At 38.0% G+C, this 25,421-nt stretch overlaps 1 protein-coding gene across 3 annotated transcripts in view; it reads left to right on the top strand.

Annotated features, from left to right (window-relative positions):
* LOC124612802 (PC-esterase domain-containing protein 1A-like) overlaps positions 1-25,421 on the top strand; it is a 260,996-nt gene that overhangs the window by 142,381 nt on the left and 93,194 nt on the right. For all 3 annotated transcript variants that reach the window (XM_047141219.1, XM_047141217.1, XM_047141218.1), the window contains one exon: positions 15,788-15,930. In XM_047141219.1, coding sequence (XP_046997175.1) covers positions 15,788-15,930 — 143 coding nt within the window. The remainder of the gene's footprint in view (positions 1-15,787; positions 15,931-25,421) is intronic.

Genomic DNA, 25,421 nt, shown 5'->3' with positions numbered 1-25,421 from the left:
CTTGGGTTAATGTGGCTGTTAGCTGTGTGTACAAAGAGCTGAGCACATTGCTTTGGACTGAAACAATGTCTCATATCTGTGCTGTGCCTGTTGCTGTGATGGGAGATAGGGATACACTATTCATGACCTCCTTTTGAGTAGAAGAGGGAAGGAAAGATTAGCTGAACACTGTACAGAAAGTATAATAGGGGCTAAAAGTACACAAGACAATATCCCTTTGATTACTGGAATCAAAAGGAACATTTTTTTAAGGTTGGAGTAATATTACAGACAAAGTAGTGAAAGAAATTAGTGCAGTACAACACCATAATATGTGTAACATGTATCAGAAAAATTATTTATTTCATCAGAACAGTAAAGGGTTGAAAAACAAGATAGATGAGTAGATTGTGTGCCTGGCAGATGTGGAAAATTCTGAAATGATACATGTTCTGTGCCCCTTTGAACACCATGTAACCACAGGGATGGAGAAGTTAAATGTCAGGGATTATAGACTTGCAGAATTTTTATGTAGAGTTAACATGGAAAAAGGAGGAGTTGCAACGCATGTAAAAGTTGAAACTGTCACAAATATTGAAACGAATAGTTTTTGTGTTGATCAGAACCTAGACACGTGTGCTTGGAGAGTTGGTACTGCAGAATACTCTGATATTTGTGTTAGTTACAGATCACCTCTAGGAAACTTTCAGCTATTTATGAGAAATCTAGATGTGTTATTGAGCTGCCTGTCAGACAAGAAGAAACAGTTTGTGGAGATTTCGGTGTAAATATATTGAAAGATGTGGATGGGAAAAATTAACTAAAATTATTATTTGGCTGTTTGAATCTAATTTCAGTAGTCAGTTTTCAAACTCATATGCAGCAAAACAGTAAGAAATCGGTTGATAACATTTTTTATAGACAGTGCTCAGGCTGAGACAATTCACATGTACCCAATTGCTAATGGACTATATGATCATGATGTGCAAGTAACATAAATAAACAGAATGGCACCTTACAACCCTGACTGGTTCATACAAAGCAGTTCAGAGGCTTGTTAACAAGAAGAGGATACAATGGCTCAGGGAATTAGAACCTTATGTAGGAGAGAGGAAAATTTATGTAAAGGCCAGAGTAAATAAAGATCGAACATTACTTGTATACTACAAGTATGGAAAGTCATTAAAATGTCCAGAAGTTTGCATTTCCTAACACAAGTAACTAATGCAGATAATAAGATTAAAGCTATATGGGACACAGTCAAATGGGAGACAGGATAGCCACTCAGTGTACAAGCTTCTGTAACAGTTAAACTAAATGATAATGTTGTGACTGATAATTTATAAGTTGCAAGTACTTTTTAAATGTACCTGCAAGCAAAGGATTAAATGGTTCAGTTCAAGAAGCGAGAGAATATAGTAAAAACTTTGTTCCACAAAACTTTAAAAAAACTGGAAGTAGCAGCGACATCGCTCACTGAATGTAATAGAACTATAAAACTTATGAAAAAGAGAAGCTCATGTGAAGCTGATAAAATTCTGAAAAGTTGTTCGAACTTAATAAGTAATGTCCTAAAATTAAAAACCAAAGAGCTAGTGGTTGCTGGTGATTTTAATATAGATGTCCTGAAAAACACTGTCAGTGAACAGTTATTGAAATCAGTTACATTGTCATTCAATTTAGTTTCTACTGTAAAAGTCCCAACTAGGGTTCTAAGACTACCATTGATAATGTCTTTATAGACAATTCTAGGCAACTAAGCCACATCACAAAACCAGTAGTTAATGGGCTATCTGACCATGACATGCAACACCTAACATTAAATTTTGAAAATTGTCAGGGTAAAACAGCTATCAGAACTGAGTACAGAAGGCCAATAAAACAGTCAAAAACTGAGAAATTTTGGAGATTGCTCGAATAAATTAATTGGATGGATGTTTACAGCAGCCAAGACACAAATGCAAAATACAAAATATTCATTAATAAAGTTAGCACCTTATTTGAAAATTGTTTTTCCCTGAAGATAACTCAAATTAAGCAGAAGTCTACTAAGAAACCATGGGTCACACAAGGTATAAAGATATCATGTGAGACAAAAAGGAAACACTATCTGATATGTAGGGACACCTTTGATACAAGCATCATAGCTCATTACAAAAATTACTGCAAAATATTGAAGTAGGTTATCCAGAAATCCAAACACCTCCATTATGAGAAGAAGATAAATACATCCAGCAATAAAATAAAAACAATATGGGATATAGTTAAGTCGGAGACAGGTAGGAACAAAAAGAGGAGGAGCGAATAGCTCTATAAATAAATGAAACCCTGGTAACAAACGCATGTTGTGTTGCAAACAATTTAAACAAATAGTTTGTTCCTCTCACTGGTAGCATGGGGTTCTCAGGTTCAGTAAATGATGCAATGGAATATCAGACCAGAGCACACAAGCAACCTCAGTAAAGTGGAATTGACACTTACTTCACCCAAACAAATGAATCCATCATAAAGTCCTTGAAATCAAAGCATTCTAGTGGTTATGATAACATATCAACAAAGTTAATAAAAGAGTGTTCATGTGAGCTTAGTCATATCTTAAGTTATTTGTGTAATCAATCACTTATCACAGGAACATTCCCGGACTGGCTTAAATATGCTTTCCACAAGAAAGGGGACAAAGAAATGCCATCAAATTACCGACCGATCTCACTTTTGGCAGCTTTTTTAAAAATCTTTGAAAAGGTTATGTTCAAGTGTCTACTTAAGCACCTTGGTGAAAATAACATACTGTCAAAGCCACAGTTTGGGTTTCTTAAGGGTTCTGATATTGAGAAGGCTATCTACACATACAGTGAAAATGTCCTTAATTCATTAGACATTAGAGGCAACTGGCATATTCTGTGACCTGTCAAAGGCTTTTGATTGTGTGAATCACAGCATTCTTTTAAGTAAATTAAAATATTATGGCATCACTGGTAGTGCTGCAAATTGGTTTCAGTTATATTCTACTAATAGAAAACAAAGGGTGTCATTACGTAACACTTCAGCAGTAGGCAATCAGACATCATCTAACTGGGAAGAAATTACATGTGGTGTTTCCCAAGGCTCCATATTAGGTCCACTACTTTTTGTTGTGTATATTAATGACCTGTCATCTGTTACATTACCAGATGCCAAGTTTGTCTTATTTGAAGATGATACAAACATTGCAATAAATAGTAAATCATATATAAATTTAGAAAGAGCAGCTAATCAAATTTTTACTGACATTAATAACATCTACATCCATACTCTGCAAGCCACCTGACGGTGTGTGGTGGAGGGTACTCTGAGTACCTCTGTTGGTTCTCCCTTCTATTCCGGTCTTATATTGTTTGTGGAAAGAAAGATTGTCGGTATGCCTCTGTGTGAGTTTTAATCTCTCTGATTTTATCCTCACGGTCTCTTCGCGAGATAAACGTAGGAGAGAGCAATATACTACTTGACTTCTCAGTGAAGGTATGTTATCGAAACTTCAACAAAAGCTGTACCGAGCTACTGAGCATCTCTCTTGCAGAGTCTTCCACTGGAGTTTATCTATCATTTCCGTAACTCTTTCGCGATTACTAAATGATCCTGTAACGAAGTATGCTGCTCTCCGCTGGATCTTCTCTCTCTCTTCTATCAACCCTATCTGGTACGGATCCCACACCGGTGAGCAATATTCAAGCAGTGGGCGAACAAGTATACTGTAACCTACTTCCCTTGTTTCTGGATTGCATTTCCTTAGGATTCTTCCAATGAATCTCAGTCTGGCATCTGCTTTACCAATGATCAACTTTATATGATCATTCCGTTTTAAATCACTCCTAATGCCTACTCCCAGATAATTTATAGAATTAACTGCTTCCAGTTGCTGACCTGCTATATGGTAGCTAAATGATAAAGGATCTTTCTTTCTGTGTATATGCAGCACATTACACTTGTCTACATTGAGAGTCAATTACCATTCCCTGCACCATGCGTCAATTCGTTGCAGATCCTCCTGCATTTCAGTACAATTTTCCATTGTTGCAACCTCTCGATATACTACAGCATCATGCCCAAAAAGCCTCCATGAACTTCCGATGTTGTCCACAAGGTCATTTATGTATATTATGAATAGCAACGGTCCTACTACATTCCCCTGCGGCACACCTGAAAACACTCTTACTTTGAAAGACTTGTCTCCTTTGAGAATGACATGCTGCGTTCTGTTATCTAGGAACTCTTCAATCACATAATTGGTCTGATAGCCAATATGCTCTTACTTTGTTCATTAAACGACTGTGGGGAATTGTATAAAACGCCTTGCGGAAGTCAAGAAACATGGCATCTACCTTGGAACCTGTGTCTATGGCCCTCTGAGTCTGGTGGACAAATAGCGTGAGCTGGGTTTCACAAGATCGTCTTTTTCGAAACCCATGCTGATTCCTACAGAGTAAATTTCTAGTCTCCAGAAAAGTTATTATACTCGAACATAATATGTGTTCCAAAATTCGACAACTAATCAACGTTAGAGATATTGGTCTATAGTTCTGCACATCTGTTCGACATCCCTTCTTGAAAATGGGGATGACTTGTGCCCTTTTCCAATCCTTTGGAATGCTACACTCTTCTAGAGACCTACGGTACTGCAAGAAGGGGGACAAGTTCTTTCGTGTACTCTGTGTAAAATTGAACTGGTATCCGATCAGGTCAAGCAGCCTTTACTCTTTTGAGCGATTTTAATTGTTTTTCTATCCTTCTGTCGTCTATTTCGATATCTAACATTTTGTCATCTGTGTGACAATCTAGAGAAGGAACTACAGTGCAGTCTTCCTCTGTGAAACAGCTTTGGAAAAAGGCATTTAGTATTTCGGCCTTTAATCTGTCATCCTCTGTTTCAGTACCATTTTGGTCACAGAGTGTCTGGATGTTTTGTTTTGATCCACCTACCGCTATGACATAAAACCAAAATTTCTTAGGATTTTCTGCCAAGTCAGTACATAGAACTTTACTTTCGAATTCGTTGAATGCCTCTTGCATAGCCCTCCTCACACTACATTTTGCTTCGTGTAATTTTTGTCTTTGGCTATGTTTATGTTTGCTGTGAAGTTCTCTTTGCTTTCGCAGCAGTTTTCTAACTCTGTTGTTGTACCACGGTGGCTCTTTTCCATCTCTTACGATCTTGGTTGGCACATACTCATCTAATGCATATCGTACAAAGGTTTTGAACTTTGTCCATGATGCTCAACACTATCTGTACTTGAGACAAAACTTTTGTGTTGAGCCGTCAAGTACGCTGAAATCTTCTTTTTGTCACTTTTGCTAAACGGAAAAATCTTCCCTCCTTTTTTATTATTTCTGTTTATGGCTGAAATCATCGATGCAGTAAACCACTTTATGATCGCTGATTCCCTGTTCTGTGCTAACTGTTTCAAATAGTTCGGGTCTGTTTGTCACCAGGAAGTCTAATATGTTATCACCACGAGTCGGTTCTCTGTTTAACTGATCAAGGTAGTTTTCAGGTAATACACTTAAAAAAATTTCACTGGGTTCTTTGTCCCTGCCACCCGTTATTAACGTCTGAGTCTCCCAGTCTATATCCGGCAAATTAAAATCTCCACCCAGAACTATAACATGGTTGTTAAATCTACTCGAAATATTTTCCAAATTTTCCTTCAGGTGCTCTGCCTCAACAGCTGCTGAGCCAAGGGGCCTATAAAGACATCCAATTACCATGTTTGAGCCTGCTTTAACCGTGACCTTCACCCAAATTATTTCACATTTCTGATCTCCGTCAATTTCCTTTGAGACTATTGCACTTTTTATCGCTATAGACACGGCTCCTCCTTCACTGTCCAGCCTGTCTCTGCGGTATACATTCCAATCTGAGTTTAGAATTTCATTACTGTTTACATCTGGTTTCAGCCTATTTTCTGTCCTTAGTACGATGTAGGCATTGTGACCATTTATTAATGAGAGCAGTTCTGGGACCTTAGTATAGACACTACTGCAGTTTACTATTACCACATTTATATTGTTATTGCCTGTTGCATTTTGCCTACTACTGCCTTGTCGTATTTCAGGAGGCGTCTTGTCGGGCCTAGGGAGGGAATTCTCTAACCTAAAAAACCCACAAGTGGTTAATAGCCAATTCACTGTCATTAAACTTTGAAAAGACCCACTATATGCAGTTCAGAACTTCGAAGAGATTTCCTTCTAGTGTGTGTATAAAATATGCCTACATGGAAATAGGAGAAGTTCAGAGTGTAAAATTCTTGGGATTACAACTTGATAATAAATTCAGTTGGGAGTGACATACTAACGGACTGCGAAAGTGCCTAAACAAGTCTGTGTTTGCAATGCGAAGGTGTCAGACATAGGAGATATAAATATAAAAAAAACTGGCATATTTTGCTTATTTTCACTCCATTATGCCATATGGTATCATATTTTGGGGTAATTCCACAAACCGAGAAAAAGTTTTTACAGTACAGAAGCGTATAGTAAGAGTAATGTGTAGTGTAAATCCAAGAACGTCATGTCAAAACCTATTCAAAGAATTGGGCATACTAACCACAGCTTCTCAGTATATTTATTCCTTAATGAAGTTTGTTGTAAATAATACATCTCTTTTTCCAACTAACTGCTTAGTACACAGTGTCAATACTAGGAATAAGAACAATATCCATAAAGATTAAAAATCACGTACTCTTGCCCAGAAAGGAGTCCAGTATTCAGCAATGCATATTTTCAATAAGTTACCAGCAACCATTAAGAGTTTTGTTTCAGCCAAGGCACAATTTAAACAAAAATTAAAATGATTTTTGGTGGCTAACTCCTCCTACTCCATCCATGAATTTCACAACAAGTGCAGTAGATCATTTTAATGAAAATTTATTATACTTTAATTTTTGACAATACTTGGTTGTAACAGCCAAGTAACTAGCTACTGTGTGAATGATGGACTTAATGAAAGCATATGTAAGTATTAAACCTGTAAATATTAGAACTTTAATTTTAATTTGTGTACATAATTGTACTGTTTGCCTGAGAAGCATTAAAATTAATACAACTCAAGTTCTTGTAATTAAATTTTTGTAATATGTTTATCTGACATGTTCCACCCCCAGGAGGATCCCCTCTTTTGTGGGTCTATGGAATGAATAATTAATAAAATAAAATAAAATAAAATAAGCAACGCATCCGTGGCACAGGGAATTTTTCCAGACAGGTGACAATATGCAGTTATTAAACTACTTCGTAAGAAAAGTGACAAGACAGTCTGAAACAATTATCATCCAATTTCCTTAATTACATCTTTTTCCACTATATCAGCAAATGTAAGTTACTTGGCAACAGTTGCTCACTTAAACAGAAATGATTTACTTAGCATATCACATTTTGGATTCCAGAAGCGTTGCTCGACAGAGAACGCTGTTTGTACATCCACTTGTCACATAGCACAAATCTTAAATAATGGTGTTTTGCCAGTTGGTACTTTTTCTGATGTTTCCAAGGCGTTTTATTGTGTAAATTGCAAGACTCTCCTAGAAAGGACTCAAGTTTTCTGGAATTGGTGGATTTATGCACAACTGGTTTGAATCATACTTAACAAACAATGCAAGAGGTTGTGCTGAATAATTCAAACAATGTCAGAAAAGTAGAAAATTGTGACTGGGGGGAAAAGAAAACCAGAAAGGGAGTCCCACTGGGTACAATTTTGGACCCACTACTATTCCTTATATATGTGAATGACCTTCCACTTAACATTCAGCAAGCAATGTTCTTCCTGTAGATGATACTAGTGTTACAATAAATCTCATTAGAGACAGCAACAGAACAGTTCGTGATATCTTCCAGTGCTCACACCCAGAGGCAGTAGTGGAAGTGTTGCATTTGTGTCAGCCCAGTCTAGATGAGTTCTTTAGCTGCCCACTCACTGTGAATGAGTGGTGGCTTTATGTCTTATGACCCCAACACAAAGAAGTGAAACAAGCAGTGGGAACATGTGGATTCACCAATGCTTAAAAGGCCATCCATTGTTGAGCAAAGCAGCGTTTTTTTGAGATTGCCTGGTGCGATGCTAAGAGATTATGCCCTGAGGGGGCAGAATGACACAGGAACATGCTACTGAAATCTCGGATGAGGTTATGGGAGGCTGCCAAGATAAACATCATGGGAACCTATTTAAGGGGCAGTATTTTTCCTCTAAAGTGCCCTGGCACATTCTGCATGCTGCTTCTTTAGCAATCAAATTTTGTCACACACATATTCTCTTGATCTGCCACCCAATGACTTTTCCTATATCTGTGAATGAAGGAACCAATCATGGCAGATGTTTCGAGAATGGTGATGTGAAATTTGAGGTGAAATGTTTACCAAACAGTAAAAATGCTGACTTCTGCAGCCAAAGTCTTCCTCAAGTCATCCATCATTGGGGAACATGCATCGTATTGTAGTTACATTTGTAGGTCAGCTTGATTTTTTTTTTTAATGATAATTAAAACTTCATGACTATCTCTCGTGTGTAACAGACCGTTCACTGTTGTTACTGAAACCATTTTTTAAAGATGGTCTTTTTTAAAGGTGGTTGACGTATCTGAAGGCTCCATCAGGATGATTGGTGTGACTACCACTGAAGCTTTGGGAAAATGACATCACAATGTTCAAAAATGGACACAAACACAAAGGTGTCAACTGCCTTTCCATTGGAAGTATGTTACAGCACTTCTGATTTCTCAGTGACTGCTGCGATAACGAACATCACTTCAGTCAAACAAAGGGAACATATAGCTTTACTGAGGACCCCAGAGGCCTTAGAGAAAAAGAAGTTGTCAAAGGGGTCAAATTAACAGATGGATCATTGTATAAAATGGATTGTGACCCAAATTGATTGAAAGGATTGTCATCTCAGCTTATTTACAACCAAACGTATGGCTTCAGGTCACGTGGAATTTATGAAGGCCCTTGATATATTCGGAATCCGGAATCATTGGCAAGTCCTTACCAGTCTGTTGGACACCAAGTTAACTGCTGTAAGGAATGCTGGTGATGGAATATTGTATCCAGTTATCCCCAGCACATCTATATGATTTCCTTCTGGCATTGCCCCATGTCGCCAAATCAGATCGAAATAATAAATGTAAAATAGTGTGCACTGCATTTCTCACTTGCCATTCTGTCACCAAGGCAGCACTGGTCACTGAATCACCAGAGTCCTTGTGGAAGGTATAATTTTGAACATGAAGTACTACATGTAATAATCTTTTATCATAGAAAAACATTTATCATGATTAGTGTGATAGATTGTTTCATGGCGCGAACAAGAAAAGTATTCGTTGGTAAGAACAGCATGGCTGCAGTGCATATTAAAAGGCAGCAGTATTGAAGTATGTCAGTTTTGGTTATGGAATTTCTTATCATCAGACCGTAAAGTAGACATTCACAATCAAAGATAAATCTCTCAAGAATCTTACGTAAGGTGAACAGGGTTTTCAGGTAAGTTCCTCACCATGTGCCAGTTACACATCTCATTGCATTCATCTATGTTTCTGCCCCAAGTGAGGTATTTATTACACTAAGCTTAATACTACTGAGAAAACGTGGAATTCTTCTTTATGTAAAAATCACTGTTATTTTTCCAACGTTAACTCCAGATCGTTCTCCCTCAGGCAAATTCTCTGCTTTGATACACCATGATGCATAATTTCTTTTGTTGTTTTAACAGAATAAGCAGATAAATACAAGCAAAAATGATCAGCTAATTGCAAGACAGCTACTCTTGGCATTAACCATTTGTAAAGATCTTGCCTTTGTCCTATCATTGGCTCAGTGATAGAATATGCTATTGACTAACCATGGTCCAATGATTTTGTAATTGTGTTTTAACTCATTTGCAGTGCTAATGCTTTATCAGAAAAAAAGTTTCTGTGTTCTTTCCAACACTGCAATTTTACATGTTATAAACTCCATGTATATCATTGGATATTAGAGAACAAAAAATAATCATCAATGATGATCCATTGAACATCAGTTCTCAGAATCCCTGTGGTTATCAAGAGCACCCTTTCTTTTTCTTCCAAAATACAAACTGGGTCTTTGAAAGAATATTATTATTCTCTGTCCACCACCCTAACTTACTTTTAACAGTTTATCCAAGTGTCAACTTGAAGATGGTGGTATTGGCCTGTAGGTGAATGGGATGGAAGAATCTTTGTTTCGTTTAAGATCAGGAATCTGAAACACCCAACAATATTTCTCATATAACCTTCACAATACAGGAAGTACTTAAGATGGAAAGTTTTGGATCATGCTGTAATATAATACCCAGTTTTATGATGGGGTGGGGTGGGGGTGGGGGTGGGGGGGGGGGGGGAGAGAGAGAGAGAGAGAGAGAGAGAGAGAGAGAGAGAGAGAGAGAGAGAGAGAGATTAATCAGTTGTTCTGTATAAGAAGTACATAGTTAATGACCTTTTTCATTCCCGTGAAATTGAACATCTTTGTTTTACAAAAGGAAACATGGTCTGTCGTAGGCTATAAAGTAAACATTTTTGATTTAAATCATGTGTCTGCCTAATTTTGGCCACAAGTCATCTTCAAGCACCTTTGTATCACCATCTTTTGCACACACTTTTTGTTGAACCACCTGCAATCATTCAACTTCAGAATCTTTATTCAATACTGTTTAGAGGCTGCAGATCCTCACGGAAACAAAATCTTTATTTTAGGTACAAGCTGGCATAATTCTGTGCAAGAATGGCTCTATCCAATGCATATGTCTCCTCGGAATTCTTTTTTATCTATTACTTCTAAAAACCTGATCTCTTAAAATAGCTCTGTTGTACTGGTAACTTTACATATTGAATCACGGTACTGAAACCAGCTTTCCCTTAATACACCTTCAAAAATTTTTCTTTCTGCGTCTGTTCACCTGTACTGTCAAAAACTTATCAATCTCGCATTGGTGTTTTTTTTTTTTTTCTTTATTAAGATAGAGCTAATCTTCTTCTTGCTATGGCCTGGACAGTCTATGTTCCACCAGACAACTGTCTGTAATTTGTCTTCATTGTTGATCCTTAGAGCAGAGATACTTATGTTAGCTGTTTGTTTAGTTACGAAGATGAACTTATTAATCTATTGTTGAAATTCTCGTATTTCTTCTGTTTAAATTTTTTTATAACATTCCTGATATCCCTTTCTAACATTCCATCTGGATGTGGGGTCTACTTGTTGGTAGTGACTGTATACAGACCCGATCTTCATTAAGTATTGGATAATAATTCAATCCTAGAATGTCCTGGAGCACTTCCCATTGGCATTATGGTGATACAGAGGGAGAGCTGTGTCAAATTAATGCAGATTTTTCTCTGTCAGGAGCAGTAGCCATTGTTGGGGAGTTGCTATTGATAATAGCAATTAATTACTCCTCAACAAGAGTATGGTGTCACCCATTCTGTCATTATAGGCACTCTCCTGACTGTCATGAGCATCATAGACTCAGCATAATGTGAAAGTATTTCAGCCAGAATATCGTTGTTCATGATGGATAGCTATGTTAGCTGGGAGCACATTGCTGAAACTAACTCTTGGGTCATTTAACAACTGATGGGAATAATTATAGCTTCTGTGATTTCTTAATTTCTTGGACGTACTTGCATTTCCAGTCTCTAATTCTCCACTCTTAATTGTGGAATTAGCAGATTGCTAGCATATGCCATATGTCTCTGCCTGCTTCCATAATCCTGTTTTTTACCAGAACAGCTCTTCTTACAGACGAGGAGAAAGAGGAGGAGGAGGAAGAGAGGAGGGGATCAACTTACTTCCTCATTCCCGTAAGTTCATATTGTTGAGTTCGAGGTACGTTGATGTTTGCAGGCAAAGGGAAGGACTGACGTCTGAGCATGTTTTGCATTGCATAAATGCCAGCTTCTTTCAAGCTCCAGTGTTCTTTTGTACAATTATTTCATTAATTCTTTCCCTAAACAGAAAGATTCTACATTTTTTGTTTGTGGTTTTGTGCATCCACTCACAGTGTAAGAAAGAGATACTGAGATGGCACTGTTCCTTAGTATGTTGACTGCTGTGATATTGACAGCAAAACTGTTTAGGTGTGTGCCAGCAATGAAAATACAGCAGTTGTTTCAATGCTGGAATGTATGGAATCGATTCACAGTGCTTGCAGTGAATAATAACTTGTGGAGTGATTTGCATATGACATACCTCATTCACTTACCATTGGATCTCTCTTTCGTGCGTGAAATTTCTTGCTTTGAGTACACCAGTATGGACCTTTATCTTCCAGCCTATGCTGCTGGAAGAACATCCGCAACTGAGCATTACAGCAGAGGTTGAAAATACCGCTTCAGTTGTAAATCTCTTTATTTTCACGTGACTGGTTTCGGACTGTGCTACGACACCTGAAGATCGGCTTATAACAGTCCAAAACCTGTTGTGTGAAAGTAAAGAAATTTACAACTGAAGCGGTATTTTCAATTTCTGCTTTCAACCTATGTCAGTTTTGAGGTAATTTTTCTCATGGAAGGCCTTGCTACATTTAATCTGTCACCATCGTTGCTTGGTCCATATTCATTTCAATATCTATCTCGTATTCACTAACATTGTTATTATTGCTACTAGGTTTCGGATGTGGAGCTATCAGTTTTATCAAGCCTAAAGCATGTCTTTCTTAATTGTCTATAAAGTCACTGTTACTGACTATGGGGGTACACCTTTCTTTCCACTAGATCGACTTTGCAGCTAACATTTGGCAGCCATTTTGAGGTGACCAGTTGGTTAATATTTATGATAGAAGAGCAAGTTGCATATATCAAAAGTAAACCTCAGATGTCAATGTTCATTCCTTGATTTGTGTATGCCCCAGATACAGAACTGGCAGAAGTAATGATAGGAATATGATACGTATGTTTTTCAAAGACAGAAACTCTTGATTACTTTTCCCAAGCATGTTTTAGCACACCTGTGCCTTCATTAATGGGGGCCTTTATTTAAATTTCATACCTTAATTACTATTTTGTTTATTGTAGAACATTAATTACTCTTATCTTGGTTGTTGTTGTTGTTGTTGTTGTTGTTGTTGTGGTCTTCAGTCCTGAGACTGTTTTGATGCAACTCACCATGCTACTCTATCCTATGCAAGCTTCTTCATCTCCCAGTACCTACTGCAGCCTACATCCTTCTGAAACTGCTTAGTGTATTCATCTCTTGGTCTCCCTCTACGATTTTTACCCTCCACGGTGCCCTCCAGTACCAAATTGGTGATCCCTTGATGCCTCAGAACGTGTCCTACCAAACGATCCCTGCTTCTAGTCAAGTTGTGCCACAAACTCCTCTTCTCCCCAATTCTATTCAATACCTCCTCATTAGTTATGTGATCTACCCACCTAATCTTCAGCATTCTTCTGTAGCACCACATTTAGAAAGCTTCTATTCTCTTCTTGTCTAAACTATTTATCGTCCATGTTTCACTTCCATACATGGCTACACTCCATACAAATATTTTCAGAAACGACATCCTGACACTTAAATCTACACTTGATCTTAACAAATTCCTCTTCTTCAGAAATGCTTTCCTTGCCATTGGCACTCTACATTTTATATCCTTTCTACTTCAACCATCATCAGTTATTTTGCTCCCCAAATAGCAAAACTCCTTTACTACTTTAAGTGTCTCATTTCCTAATCTAATTCCCTCAGCATCACCCGATTTTAATTCAACTACATTCCATTATCCTCATTTTGCTTTTGTTGATTTCATCTTATATCCTCCTTTCAAGACACTGTCCATTCCAGTCAACTGCTCTTCCAAGTCCTTTGCTGTCTCTGACAGAATTACAATGTCACCGGCAAACCTCAAAGTTTTTATTTCTTCTCCATGGATTTTAATACCTACTCCGAACTTTTATTCTGTTTCCTTGACTGCTTGCTCAATATACAGATCGAATAGCATCGGGGAGAGGCTACAACCCTGTCTGACTCCCTTCCCAACCACTGCTTCCCTTTCATGTCCCTCGACTCTTATAACTGCCATCTGGTTTCTGTACAAATTGTAAATAGCCTTTCGCTCACTGTATTTTACCACTGCCACCTTCAGAATTTGAAGGACAGTATTCCAGTCAACATTGTCAAAAGCTTTCTCCAAGTCTACAAATGCTAGAAACATAGGTTTGCCTATCCTTAATCTTCCTTCTAAGATAAGTCGTAGGGTCAGTATTGCCTCAAATGTTCCAACATTTCTATGGAATCCAAACTGATCTTCCCCGAGGTCAGCTTCTACCAGTTTTTCCATTCGTCTGTAAAGAATTGGCATTAGTATTTTGCAGCCGTGACTTATTAAACTGATAGTTTAGTAATTTTCACATCTGTCAACACCTGCTTTCTTTGGGATTGGAATTATTATATTCTTCTTGAAGTCTGAGGGAATTTCGCCTGTCTCGTACATCTTGCTCACCAGATGGTAGAGTTTTGTTAGTCCTGGCTCTCCCAAGGCTGTCAGTAGTTCTGTTGGAATAATGTTGCCTACTCCCGGTGCCTTGTTTCGACACAGGTCTTTGAGAGCTCTGTCAAACTCTTCATGCAGTATCATATCTCCCATTTCATCTTCATCTACCTCCTCCATTTTCATAATATTGTCCTCAAGAACATAGCCCTTGTATAGACCCTCTATATACTCCTTCCACCTTTCTGCTTTCCCGTCTTTGCTTAGAACTGGGTTTCCATCTGAGCTCTTGATATTCATGCAAGTGGTTCTCTTTTCTCCAAAGGTCTCTTTAATTTTCCTGTAGGCAGTATCTATCTTACCCCTCGTGAGATAAGCCTCTACATCCTTATCTTGGTAGCCTGTCATAAAACTGAAGTTACTCTGTTCATGTACATCTTCCTGATGTGGAAACAATATCACAAATGATGTGTAAATATAACATATTGTAGAACACTGCACTTGTCTTTTTATCAATGACTATTGTATCTTTTAAACCATGGCTTCATAAAGTGTAATATTTATCTCCATGCTGCATGTGAAATTCTCTTTTTCATGTGCAGCCCTGCTGCACGGCCTAGGTTCTATTTTCATTGTGGTGGGATCAACCAATGACAGTTCTTACATGCCACAGTGACATGGGAATGCACTTCTGCCTGCCTGCCTGTGCTCTGGAGGAGGAAGTGAGAGGGTGTTGTATGACTATCAAAGTTTAGTACATGACCAAATACAGATAAACATTCTGAGTTGAGATTTTATTTACACGGAATCGATCTTCTGGTTCTTTCCTAAATGGTTCATACAAATCAATACTGCACAGCTTTTTCATTGGTGATTCTTGTCATCACCTACTCAGGATCTCCCCTTAAGCAGGCTGTGTGGCTGTGGAAGCTCCATGCCACGTATTATGTGCTGTGATATAAAGGGACCCACTATCAGATTCTAACCACAGCATGCTGCACGAGTAGTACCTCAAATGAATAACACAAGACATACTGTCCAATGTATTAAATGATGCTTTAATGTATTGTTTAAACAACTTGAACCCCAGAATAATATTAACTACAGATATGCTTCCTCATTTATAAACGATGATGAGGGTACAGAAACCGTGTACGTCTAATGCTTATGGGAGTAGTCACAGATTTAATTCTGTAGAAATTCTGTACCCTCGTGCTACCTTACCATAATTGTTGAATAAATATGATGCAGATGAGATGGAATAACACCAAAATAGGCAGAAAATTTCCATTTAAATGGCAATTAAAGAAGTGTATGACAGTGATTTTTGAAACATTTGCTTTACAGGAACCAAATGTACATATTGAGTTCCAGTTCATTACAAGATGTTATAATGTTGCCGTTGAACAGCTGATGACTGATATAAAGAAAGGCCGTAAGAAAGCTCCTGATGTGCTGCTATACAATTCTTGCTTGTGGGATTTGACAAGGTAATTTTCACTTGATTGTGCAGTGTATAATTTTGGTTCTGCCTTAAGGTTCTCTCCATTTGTCATACTAATTATAAAGATTAATTGGTTTGGAAATAATATGGGTAAATACCTTTAGAACACATTAATAATCATAGAGGTCTGTTAGTGGTGCCTGGATTAAATCTTGATATAATTTCTGGAAAACTTTGTTAGCTGCGTAAAGTGCTGAAAGTATTCTGTTGACTTAAGCTACAAATAAAGGATTCAGATTTCATGATAGTTTATCGCATTTCGAGCTTAAAACTTGCACAAAGGAAATAAAGTGATCTATAGTTTCGAAGTCATTTTATGTGCTGTATAAGTATGCATGTTAGTGGTAATTATTGTGTTTATAAAGTGTATTTTAGTTGTGCAGTGCTGGGTAGCATGTACATAAGTAGATAAAATGGGAAATATTAGGCTCATTTTCAAAATATTTTGGGTTCTGTAGTACCATGGACATCAAAGGAGAGATAACTCCAATGAATAACATTGATGCCTTATTGTAAACTTTTGACCTTGCAGTTTCTACTTCTTGGTGGTAAATATTGTCTCAAAGTTTAATAGTAATTCTTGGCCACATTGCACCTGTAAAAATGGTGCACCAACTAACTTGATGATACAGCATAATAACATACAAAATTACTAAATGAAGTTCAGTCTGAAGTCTTATACTATTTCTTGCAAAGAATAGAATGTAATGCACTGCTACATCTTTTTCCCTGGAGTCTCTGTCCGCCAAATGGATGGCTCATGTGCCATTAGACATACGATCAAGGAACTGCATTCAGCGAATCTAACGAAATTAAGAAAACTAATTTCAGTAGCTTGATAATATGTCACGATCTCGTGGCACATCATATTCTTGGAGACACCAGCAGTATTTGAAGCTCGTGAAATACTGTAACTTTTATATTTTATTTAGAGTTAATGAAGGCTATTATTGTCACAGTGATACCCATTGCTTTATCTACATATTTGGTTTCGTAAGTATCTACAAAAATTCGCTGCTCTAATTGCCATGATTTATTTGGGTTAATTCAAGAAACTATGGAGTGTGCAGTGTTCACAGGCATTGCCAACTCATTTTGAGTCACAAAAACTGTGTGATCTAAAGTATTTCATTTCTCATATAGAAGTATTAGTGATTCTACATCATTAAATTAGTGTTTCTGCCCTGTTGCCAACCTACATGTTTGATGATATATATGGGGAGGGTGAAAATATTAAGCTGTATTTCATCCCTCAATAATTAGATGAAACCCATAAGGTGGTTGACAAATAGGAGTTTGCTGTTCAGAAGAACCTTTACAGTGTCTTGGACACGGGGTCATTTAAGATTGTGTTGGGAGAAAATAACAAAAACTTCACACAGTTTCACACTGGTCATTATGAAACTACTTCACAACTTGGTCACCATACACAGACGTGTATATTTTTTTAAGCTGGCATGATTAAAATAGAAGTGAAATCAGTTGCACTTACCAACATTTTGGCCAATGAAAACGTGACATTAAAAATATAGTTTGTGTATATGGTTTGTGATCAAGAAGGCATCAAAAATGTCAATAAAAAGGTACCCATTGTCAAAATTAAATCTAATCTGAAAAAGGCTGCCCCGGTAGAGTTAAATGATTCACCAAGAAATTGGTGGAAAATAACCAAATCTGCATTATTGAACTTGACAAATGCTTGCTGACCTTAAATTCTAAAGATCTATCGATGTTATTTTTTGTTCATGGTATATAATGTCATCATAAAACTTTACTTAAATTGCTTCCATGTTGGACGTATCAGCAAACAGTTCAAGAGCCAAGCCAGATTTTCTAATTGTGGCAACTCACATAAACTGGAAAGTTGATAATTTGTCATAGATAAATCATGATTAGAATATCATGGAAAAAAGAATGGCCCAGGAACTGAGTGTTAGTCAGAAAATTTCATTACAAGAAATTCTTGCATTGTCAGATTCTTGTCATATAACAAGGCAGTTGAAGTGGTCAACATTACTTACACACTCAGACTCCCTCAACTAGTAGCCAAGTTCTAATTGTCACACCAGACATATGATATCTACAACAGTTGCCGACAGTGCAGCCACTTCAGTCTTCACTTAATTTCTCTGCAAGAAATGGTGGAGGCATACCTTTGGGAACACCACGATCCATTATTAAGAGTCAGCTGGTGGAGAGGTGACCAACACAGTGTAACATACCTCCAGAACAACTAAAGAGCTACCAGAGCTGTTGTCAACTCTTATATTGACTGTCGCGGTTTTCAGTATCACTGAAACGAAATGATCCTATGGCATTGGTGACTGGGAGACCCCTTGCGGGGTGTTCGGTCGCCGAAATTACAAGTCCTTTTTAGCTGACACCACTTTGGCGACTTGCGAGTCAATGATGATGAAAGACACACAACACCCAGTCTTCTCGAGGCAGAGATAATCCCTGACCCTGCTGGAAATCGAACCCGGGACCCCATGCATGGGAAACGAGAACGCTACCGCAAGACCACGAGTTGCGGACTCACTAATTGTTCACAACATAGATTTGCCAGTCCTACAACCTGCCACAACTCATTGGCCAAGTTCAGATCGTACTATGGGAAGCACTGTGGCTCGGAATAACAGTCAAGATGTGACTAACAACAGAGCCTTTATATATGAGGTTGAGGATTCAAATGCCATGCCATTAGTTAGAGATGGAACTGTTCATATCTTCAAGCCTGCTTAAAATCCTGTGATGAAACATGTTTCATGAGATCTAAAGAGAGAGCCTACTCCATGCAGTACATGCCTCCATTAGTTGAGTGTGGTTATGGCATATTCTACATTCAAGCCTAACACCAGGTTCATTTCTCCAGACATAAATTGATTCGGTAAGATGAGATTTATGTGACTAGTGGTACTACCCTATTTGTCCATAAAACTGCAGCATATCAGCAATTAATGATACTGTGTATATTATTATCACCACTCCAGCTCCTAGCAGCATGTAGAAATCTAACAAGTGGTAGTGGACATATTTACGACTGTCCCTTTCTGCCCATGGAGATCAACCATAATAAATGATGTACTGCAGACAATTTTCTCGTATACTACAGTGTGAGTTTGCCTACTAAAATGACAGCTATTCATTCATTGATGATAGAGGGAAGTCTTGTATTGCTAAACTTTATGTCATCCCCAACAGTACCTTCATGGTGAACAAATTCGACTATTTTCATCTTCTTCTGATCCCCATTTTCATTATGTGAGTGTGAAGTTTTGAACGACCCCCATGGGGTCAGGTCATTAAGCCATTCTTATCACTTTATCAAACTTGCCTCCTCTTCTCCACACCGTTGCGCAAGGAAAATGTAATTGTGACAAAAGTTGCTGGGAAGATTGTTGGATTTGAGTGAAAGGATAAATAATGAATTTTTCTTCCCACCTCCTTAGATGTATGGCATTTGACTAGTGCGTGGACTAATTGAAGAAAGCAGTTTCCACAACACTTCCACGGAACACTTCAATTATTTGTTGGTGTATTCCAGCCTGTACAACCCACTACAGCTTTTGTTCTCTACAGCTCCCTCTAGTGCTACGGAGGTTATTCACTGATGTCTTAACACATCTTATAATCCTATTCCTCTTCCTGGTTAGTGTTTCTCACATATTCTTTTCCCCACTGATTCTTGTGGGCTTCATTTCTTGCTTTATCAGTCCACTTAATTTTTAGTGCCCTTCTGTAATACCACATTTAAACTCCTTTGATTCTCTTTTATGATTGTCTTACAGTCCTTGATTCGCTTCCATAAAATGCTGTGCTCCAGACGTACATACTCAGAAATGTGTTCCTCAAATTAAGTCCAATGTTTGATGCTAATAGTCTTCTTGTACTGACAAATACTCTCTCCGCCTGTACTAGTCTGCTGCTTATATTCTCTTTACTTCATCCTTTGTGAGTTATTTTGCTGCCAAGATAGCAGAATTCCTTCACTTTGCTTTCTATACGGTTCTGAAAATGTGCAGGAAATTCGGCAAACGTTCCAGACAAAAATGGCTGCAACATCTCTCCAAGTAGTGAGATGAAATTGTGAAACACTTGATTTTGGAAACGTCTGGGAACAAGCGTTTAAATGATGTGCAACGTAACCACATTTAAACAGTGTGCACAATTAAGGATCTTGATCATTGACCCTCGACACTTGACCTTGAATATCTCAAAGCATTTCATCCACAAACTTGATTCAACAAATTTTACATGTTAACACTGTACAATGTAGTTAAAATAAAATTGGTATGACATTTGAATTGGTAGAGAGAAGATACATGTGTGCAGACTGCAACAAAATGACAAGTACTGAAAAACATGGCAACTGTTAAAAACTGGTGCATTACCAATGCACAGTAAGGCGGCAATGTAAAATGGCCTATAGCTAGCATTAGTAATTAACGTGGCAACATATGACATTCACTGAATCAAAACCTAATATAACCATCACAGCCTAACATGTTTGTTGAAGGCGTCCAAACAAGTTCAGATTTACACAAACATGACGACAAATGTACTATCGGGACATACAATGCTTCAGTGCTAGGTGGAAAGATACAGCACTGTTTGTGCATATTTTGGTGAAAGGACATACATTTTGCCTGTTTCTGTTTTCTACCGTTTGAAGACTGCCATTGTCTTCCGCAGTAAAGACGTCAAGTTTCTTGGTGTAAATGAAGAAAACTAAAAAAATGGGAAATTCATTGTAATGTGTTTGTTTTTTAATATTTTTACTCCAAATTTTGATCACCTTCAAAGTATTCTCCATTGACCATAACGCACTTCTTCAAACGATCCTTCCATTGTTCAAAACAGTTTTTAAATTCTCTTATTGGGATGTTCTGTATGTCTTCCAGCAATTTTTGTTGTACGTCCTCTACAGTGGCAAAACACTTTCCTTTTGTGTCTGGAAAGAAACGAGTGCGGTGTGGGCCGGTGCATTGTCATGGCGGAAGAACCAGTTGCCTGTGTGCCACAGATCTGCTCTTTTTGTTCAGATCCTCTCCCTCAATCTTTTCAAAACCTCCAAGTGGAACTCCTGGTTGACATGTTTACCCAGGGGAACAAACTCCACGTGCACAACACGCCTGCAGTCAAAGAAACAAACGAGCATTGTCTTGATGTTTGACTTGGCAAGCTTTATTTTGGGACGAGGAGAGCCACTTGTCTTCCACTGGCTTGATTGCTGCTTTGTTTTGGGGTCGTATCCATAGCACCATGATTTCTCACCAGTAGGCACCTTGGAAAAAAAAATTTCAGGGTCCTCTTTGAGCTGATTTTTGGAGCTCAAAACCTACCTCAAGTAGACACTCCCTTTGCTCATCTGTTAGAATTCGAGGGACAAATTTGGCTGCAACCCTTCTCAGAAAATCCTCTGAATTGAACTATTCCAGACATATCACAGAACTGATCAATGGTTCGGCAATGGTCTTCACGAACGAGGGCATTGATTTTGTTGACGTTTTCGTCACTTCTTGATGGTGGGGGGCGCTCTGAACAGGGTTGGTCTTTAATTGACATTTTTCTGTTTTTAAAACGTGAAAACCACTTACAGACTCTGGTTTTGCTTAGGGCAGCATCCCCATAAGCAGTCTTAAGCATTACTATAGTTTCCACGGCTGATTTCCCCAAAAGGAAACAAAATTTCACAGTCGCACGTTGCTCTCGACAATCTGTCATCACATTTTTGCCGAAACGGAAAAAGTTGTTTTACAAAAACAACTCCAATGGGCGAACCGATGCACTCACTGTGACACAACTTCGCACACTGAATCAGGGGGCGTGACTATAATGGACACTTGGTCAAACAATGGGTACCCCCCACTCTTCCTCCCCACCACAGCCCAATTCCTGTTACTTTTGGGTCTCCCCTTGTGTATTGATTGCAGATGATGCTTCATTCACTGTCTAGTAAAGTTATCAGAAAAATAAAATGAAGTGCAAAATGATGTAGGTAAGATATCTATATTGTGCAAAAAGCAGCAGTTGGCCTTAAGCAGTAAGAGCAAAACAAACATTAAATTCTTGTTATACAATAAATCATACTACTTGCCTAGGGATTACAGTCATGAACAGCTTATTGGAAACATCACCTAGAAAATGTGGAAAAGAAGCAGAAAATTCAGAAGTTGCAACAAATCTACTAAAGAGATTGCCTACACTATGCTTGTCTGCCCTCTTCTGGAATACTGTCGTGTAGTATGGGATCCTTACTAGATATAATTGACAGAGGACATAAAAAAATTAAAAGTGCAGCTCATTTTTTTATTATTGTGACATGGGGGAGGGGAGGGGGGCTGAGAGAAGGAAGAGTGTCATTGATATTATATTTGAGTTGGGGTGCCATTCAATAAAACAAAGACTTGCTTCGTTGGGGCAAGATCATTTCACAAAATTTCAATAATCAACTTTCCTCTGAATACAAAAATATAGGCAGAAATGACCATTGTAATGAAATAAGAGAACTCAGAGCTCACACTGAAAGAGTTTATCATTCCCTCATTCTACTTGAAGTGGAACGGGGAAAAAAGTCTAAAAGTGGTTCTGTGAGCCCTCTGGCAGAGTAGTCATGTAGATGAAGATGTAAAAGTAGAACAACTAAATGTCATTACTCTTCTTTTCGCCTGATCTCCCAGCACTACTTATATATTCACAACCTCAGTAAATGGAGTGACCATATCTTAGGGCCTCCAGTTCTCAAACCACTTGGATTGCACTAGATCACGATCGTGTCAGACTCATTAAGTGTACGATTGGGTCTTAGTACATCAGCAATACTGAGAGAAAACGTTTTCATCCTCTGAATATAATCCAGATGTTGGCTGACGTGCAATAGTTTGGAACAATGATGAACTTCCTCTGGATTCCATCACACCAAAACCTCCAATAAATTGTGTGTGTGGACCTCCTTACATAAGATGCAATGGCACAGTAGGTACTTACTTATCACCAATTTCAATTCATCTGACTGCAGGGTTTAACTTAAAGGGAAGGTTTGTAATACATGGAAAGAAGAGTGGAAAGATATACATATTGATAGACACATGCAACCTGCTCCCTTGTCCTAGTCTTCACCTCCCTGTATCTCTTCCCCTGAGATCATGGTGTACTCACACAGCCAATTGCCGAACGTATGTCTGCTCTTGCTCGACATTTCTTCACAGCACAATATGCAGCACCAGTTTGACACACCCACACACAAAGGCAGGTTGACACTGCTGACAGTGAGACTGGCTGCATCACAACAGAATGCCTACAACCAGTTTGTCAACAAAATCCATCATCTAGTAGCATAGTGCCTCAATATTTTAGATAAAATCAGCACCACAGTTTGAGAAGGAATATAAATTCAAGTGATACACAAGTTCCATTACAAGTAATGCGACATTTGAATGTGTAGAACTTCAAGATGCAGAAGAAATCTTGCTCTGCTCACAGCTGTAAGCTACTGAGTGACCTAGCTTCAGCTGACTGCTGAATTTTGGGTGCCAAAATCCAAATGATGCATAGAAATCTTCTATATATTGTGTAAACACATTGTAGATATGTTGCAAATTTGTAAATAACTGTAATGTACTATCCACGACATGTAACTGCCACCACCAGTTTCATGTAAGCAGTGGTTTGAATAACAGTAGGAATGTTGCTAAATACATGAAGAATGCACAGATAGTCAAACATAAAATTGGGTGTTAGCTTTTGAAAAGGTCTGTAGATGCTTGTCAGTGCTAAAATGAGGAAAGTAAAATGGACAAGAGAGAAGAAAAAACTACAGCTCTGCCATTGATGTGAATTTAAACTAAAGGTATGCAATGCTGAAAATATGACACATAGCTATCAATCCGTGAGTGTACCCGATCTAACGATTTATCTCCATAATAGGCAATCCACGTGCAATAAGACTGTCTAAATTTATAATGTTCTGCAAACATAAGAGTTGAAGGATATATCAGAAATATGCATTTCTGAGCACCGGCTTGACAGTAAACTAATTTTTCTTCCTACTATTGCAGAAATAATAGCAAGCAGAATGGGGTAGCAATTTACATAATGGAAAATACAGATTTTACTAACCCACCTGAATTAATTCAAATGAATATTCTTAAAGAACTGAGACAAAAAAAAATTCAACTTGGCTATTGCTGCAGTTTAGCCTTGAGTATCTGGAAATGTTGAACTTTAAATTGGAACCATCACTAAACAAAGTAAATGAACTGGCTTGTTGTTTGATCATTTGTGGAGACTTCAATATTGATTATCTTACAAAAAGTCGAACCTTGCTACATCCTACAATATAAAGTCTAAAGTAAATGCTTTTCCAGAAGTAACACACTTGTGAAAAATATTTAGATCAGTTTCTAGTAAAGAAGAATTTACAGATCACATCATTAAAAATTTTCAGTGCACAGTTTAGTGACCATTTAGTGTTGAAAACTTAGCTTGAAGTAAAAAGCAGTATTGAGAACAAAATATCAGCAACCACCACATTTCGATGCTGTAGTCAGTATAATACATACTACCATAACAGCTTAACAAACAAAGAAATATGGAGACATGTTTATAAAGTTAATGAATTACTTTAAAATTTTAACACCTTCATTGAAATATTAACCTATTACTTTCAGGCTGCATTTCCATAGAGAACTGTGTGTTGAGTTCTTTCGCTCAATTTTGCACTCCTAATGAAACACCAAAGAATCAAAGCATTTGATATGTTGAAAATTAGGTGGACTGATAAGGCAAGGAATGAGGTGGTTCTCCACAGAATTGACAAAGAAAAGAAGATATTGGAAATACCAACATGAAGAAGGGACAGGATGATAGGACATGTGATAAGACATAAAGAAGTAACTTCCATGATGGTAGAGGGAGCTGTAGACAAAGAAAACTGTAGAGCAAAATAGAGACTGAAATACAAGTGACAGATAATTGAGGACACAGGTTTCAAGTGTGAAATGAAGAGATTGGCACAGGAGAGGAATTTACAGTGGGCTACATCAAACCAATCAGAAGGTTGCTGACTCAGAAAAAAGTGGCATCTTGCAAATTGGACAAGTCCTCCTGCCAAGTCTAACCCGCTCCCTGTTGGCAAATGCTATAACTGCATTGGGTGCACCTACCTGGTGCATCTGATCCATTTGTCCAGAGCCTCAGGTAGCTCTGAGACTCTGTGGTGAACACACACATTTCTCGGCCAGCCAAGGGCCATAGCTCTCATGTACCTTGTGTGTCTTACAAAGTTTCGTGAAGAGAAATGTACTTTTATATCAAATGTTGAGATTTTGTAATTGAGAGTAAATAAGTGGAGGGCAGCAAGTCCTCTCACACTGTGTAGTTGGAACTTAAAAGGTGTATCAATGCAGGATGAGTGATCTGCGAGAGAACTGAGTACACTTCAATAACAAGGGCCAGTTCTAGAACAAACAGTTGGAT

This window comes from Schistocerca americana, chromosome 4, assembly GCF_021461395.2.
Source record: "Schistocerca americana isolate TAMUIC-IGC-003095 chromosome 4, iqSchAmer2.1, whole genome shotgun sequence".
Taxonomy (NCBI): Eukaryota; Metazoa; Arthropoda; class Insecta; order Orthoptera; family Acrididae; genus Schistocerca; species Schistocerca americana.
Note: the sequence above shows the minus strand (reverse complement) of the source record. Positions and strands in the feature narration are given on the sequence as shown.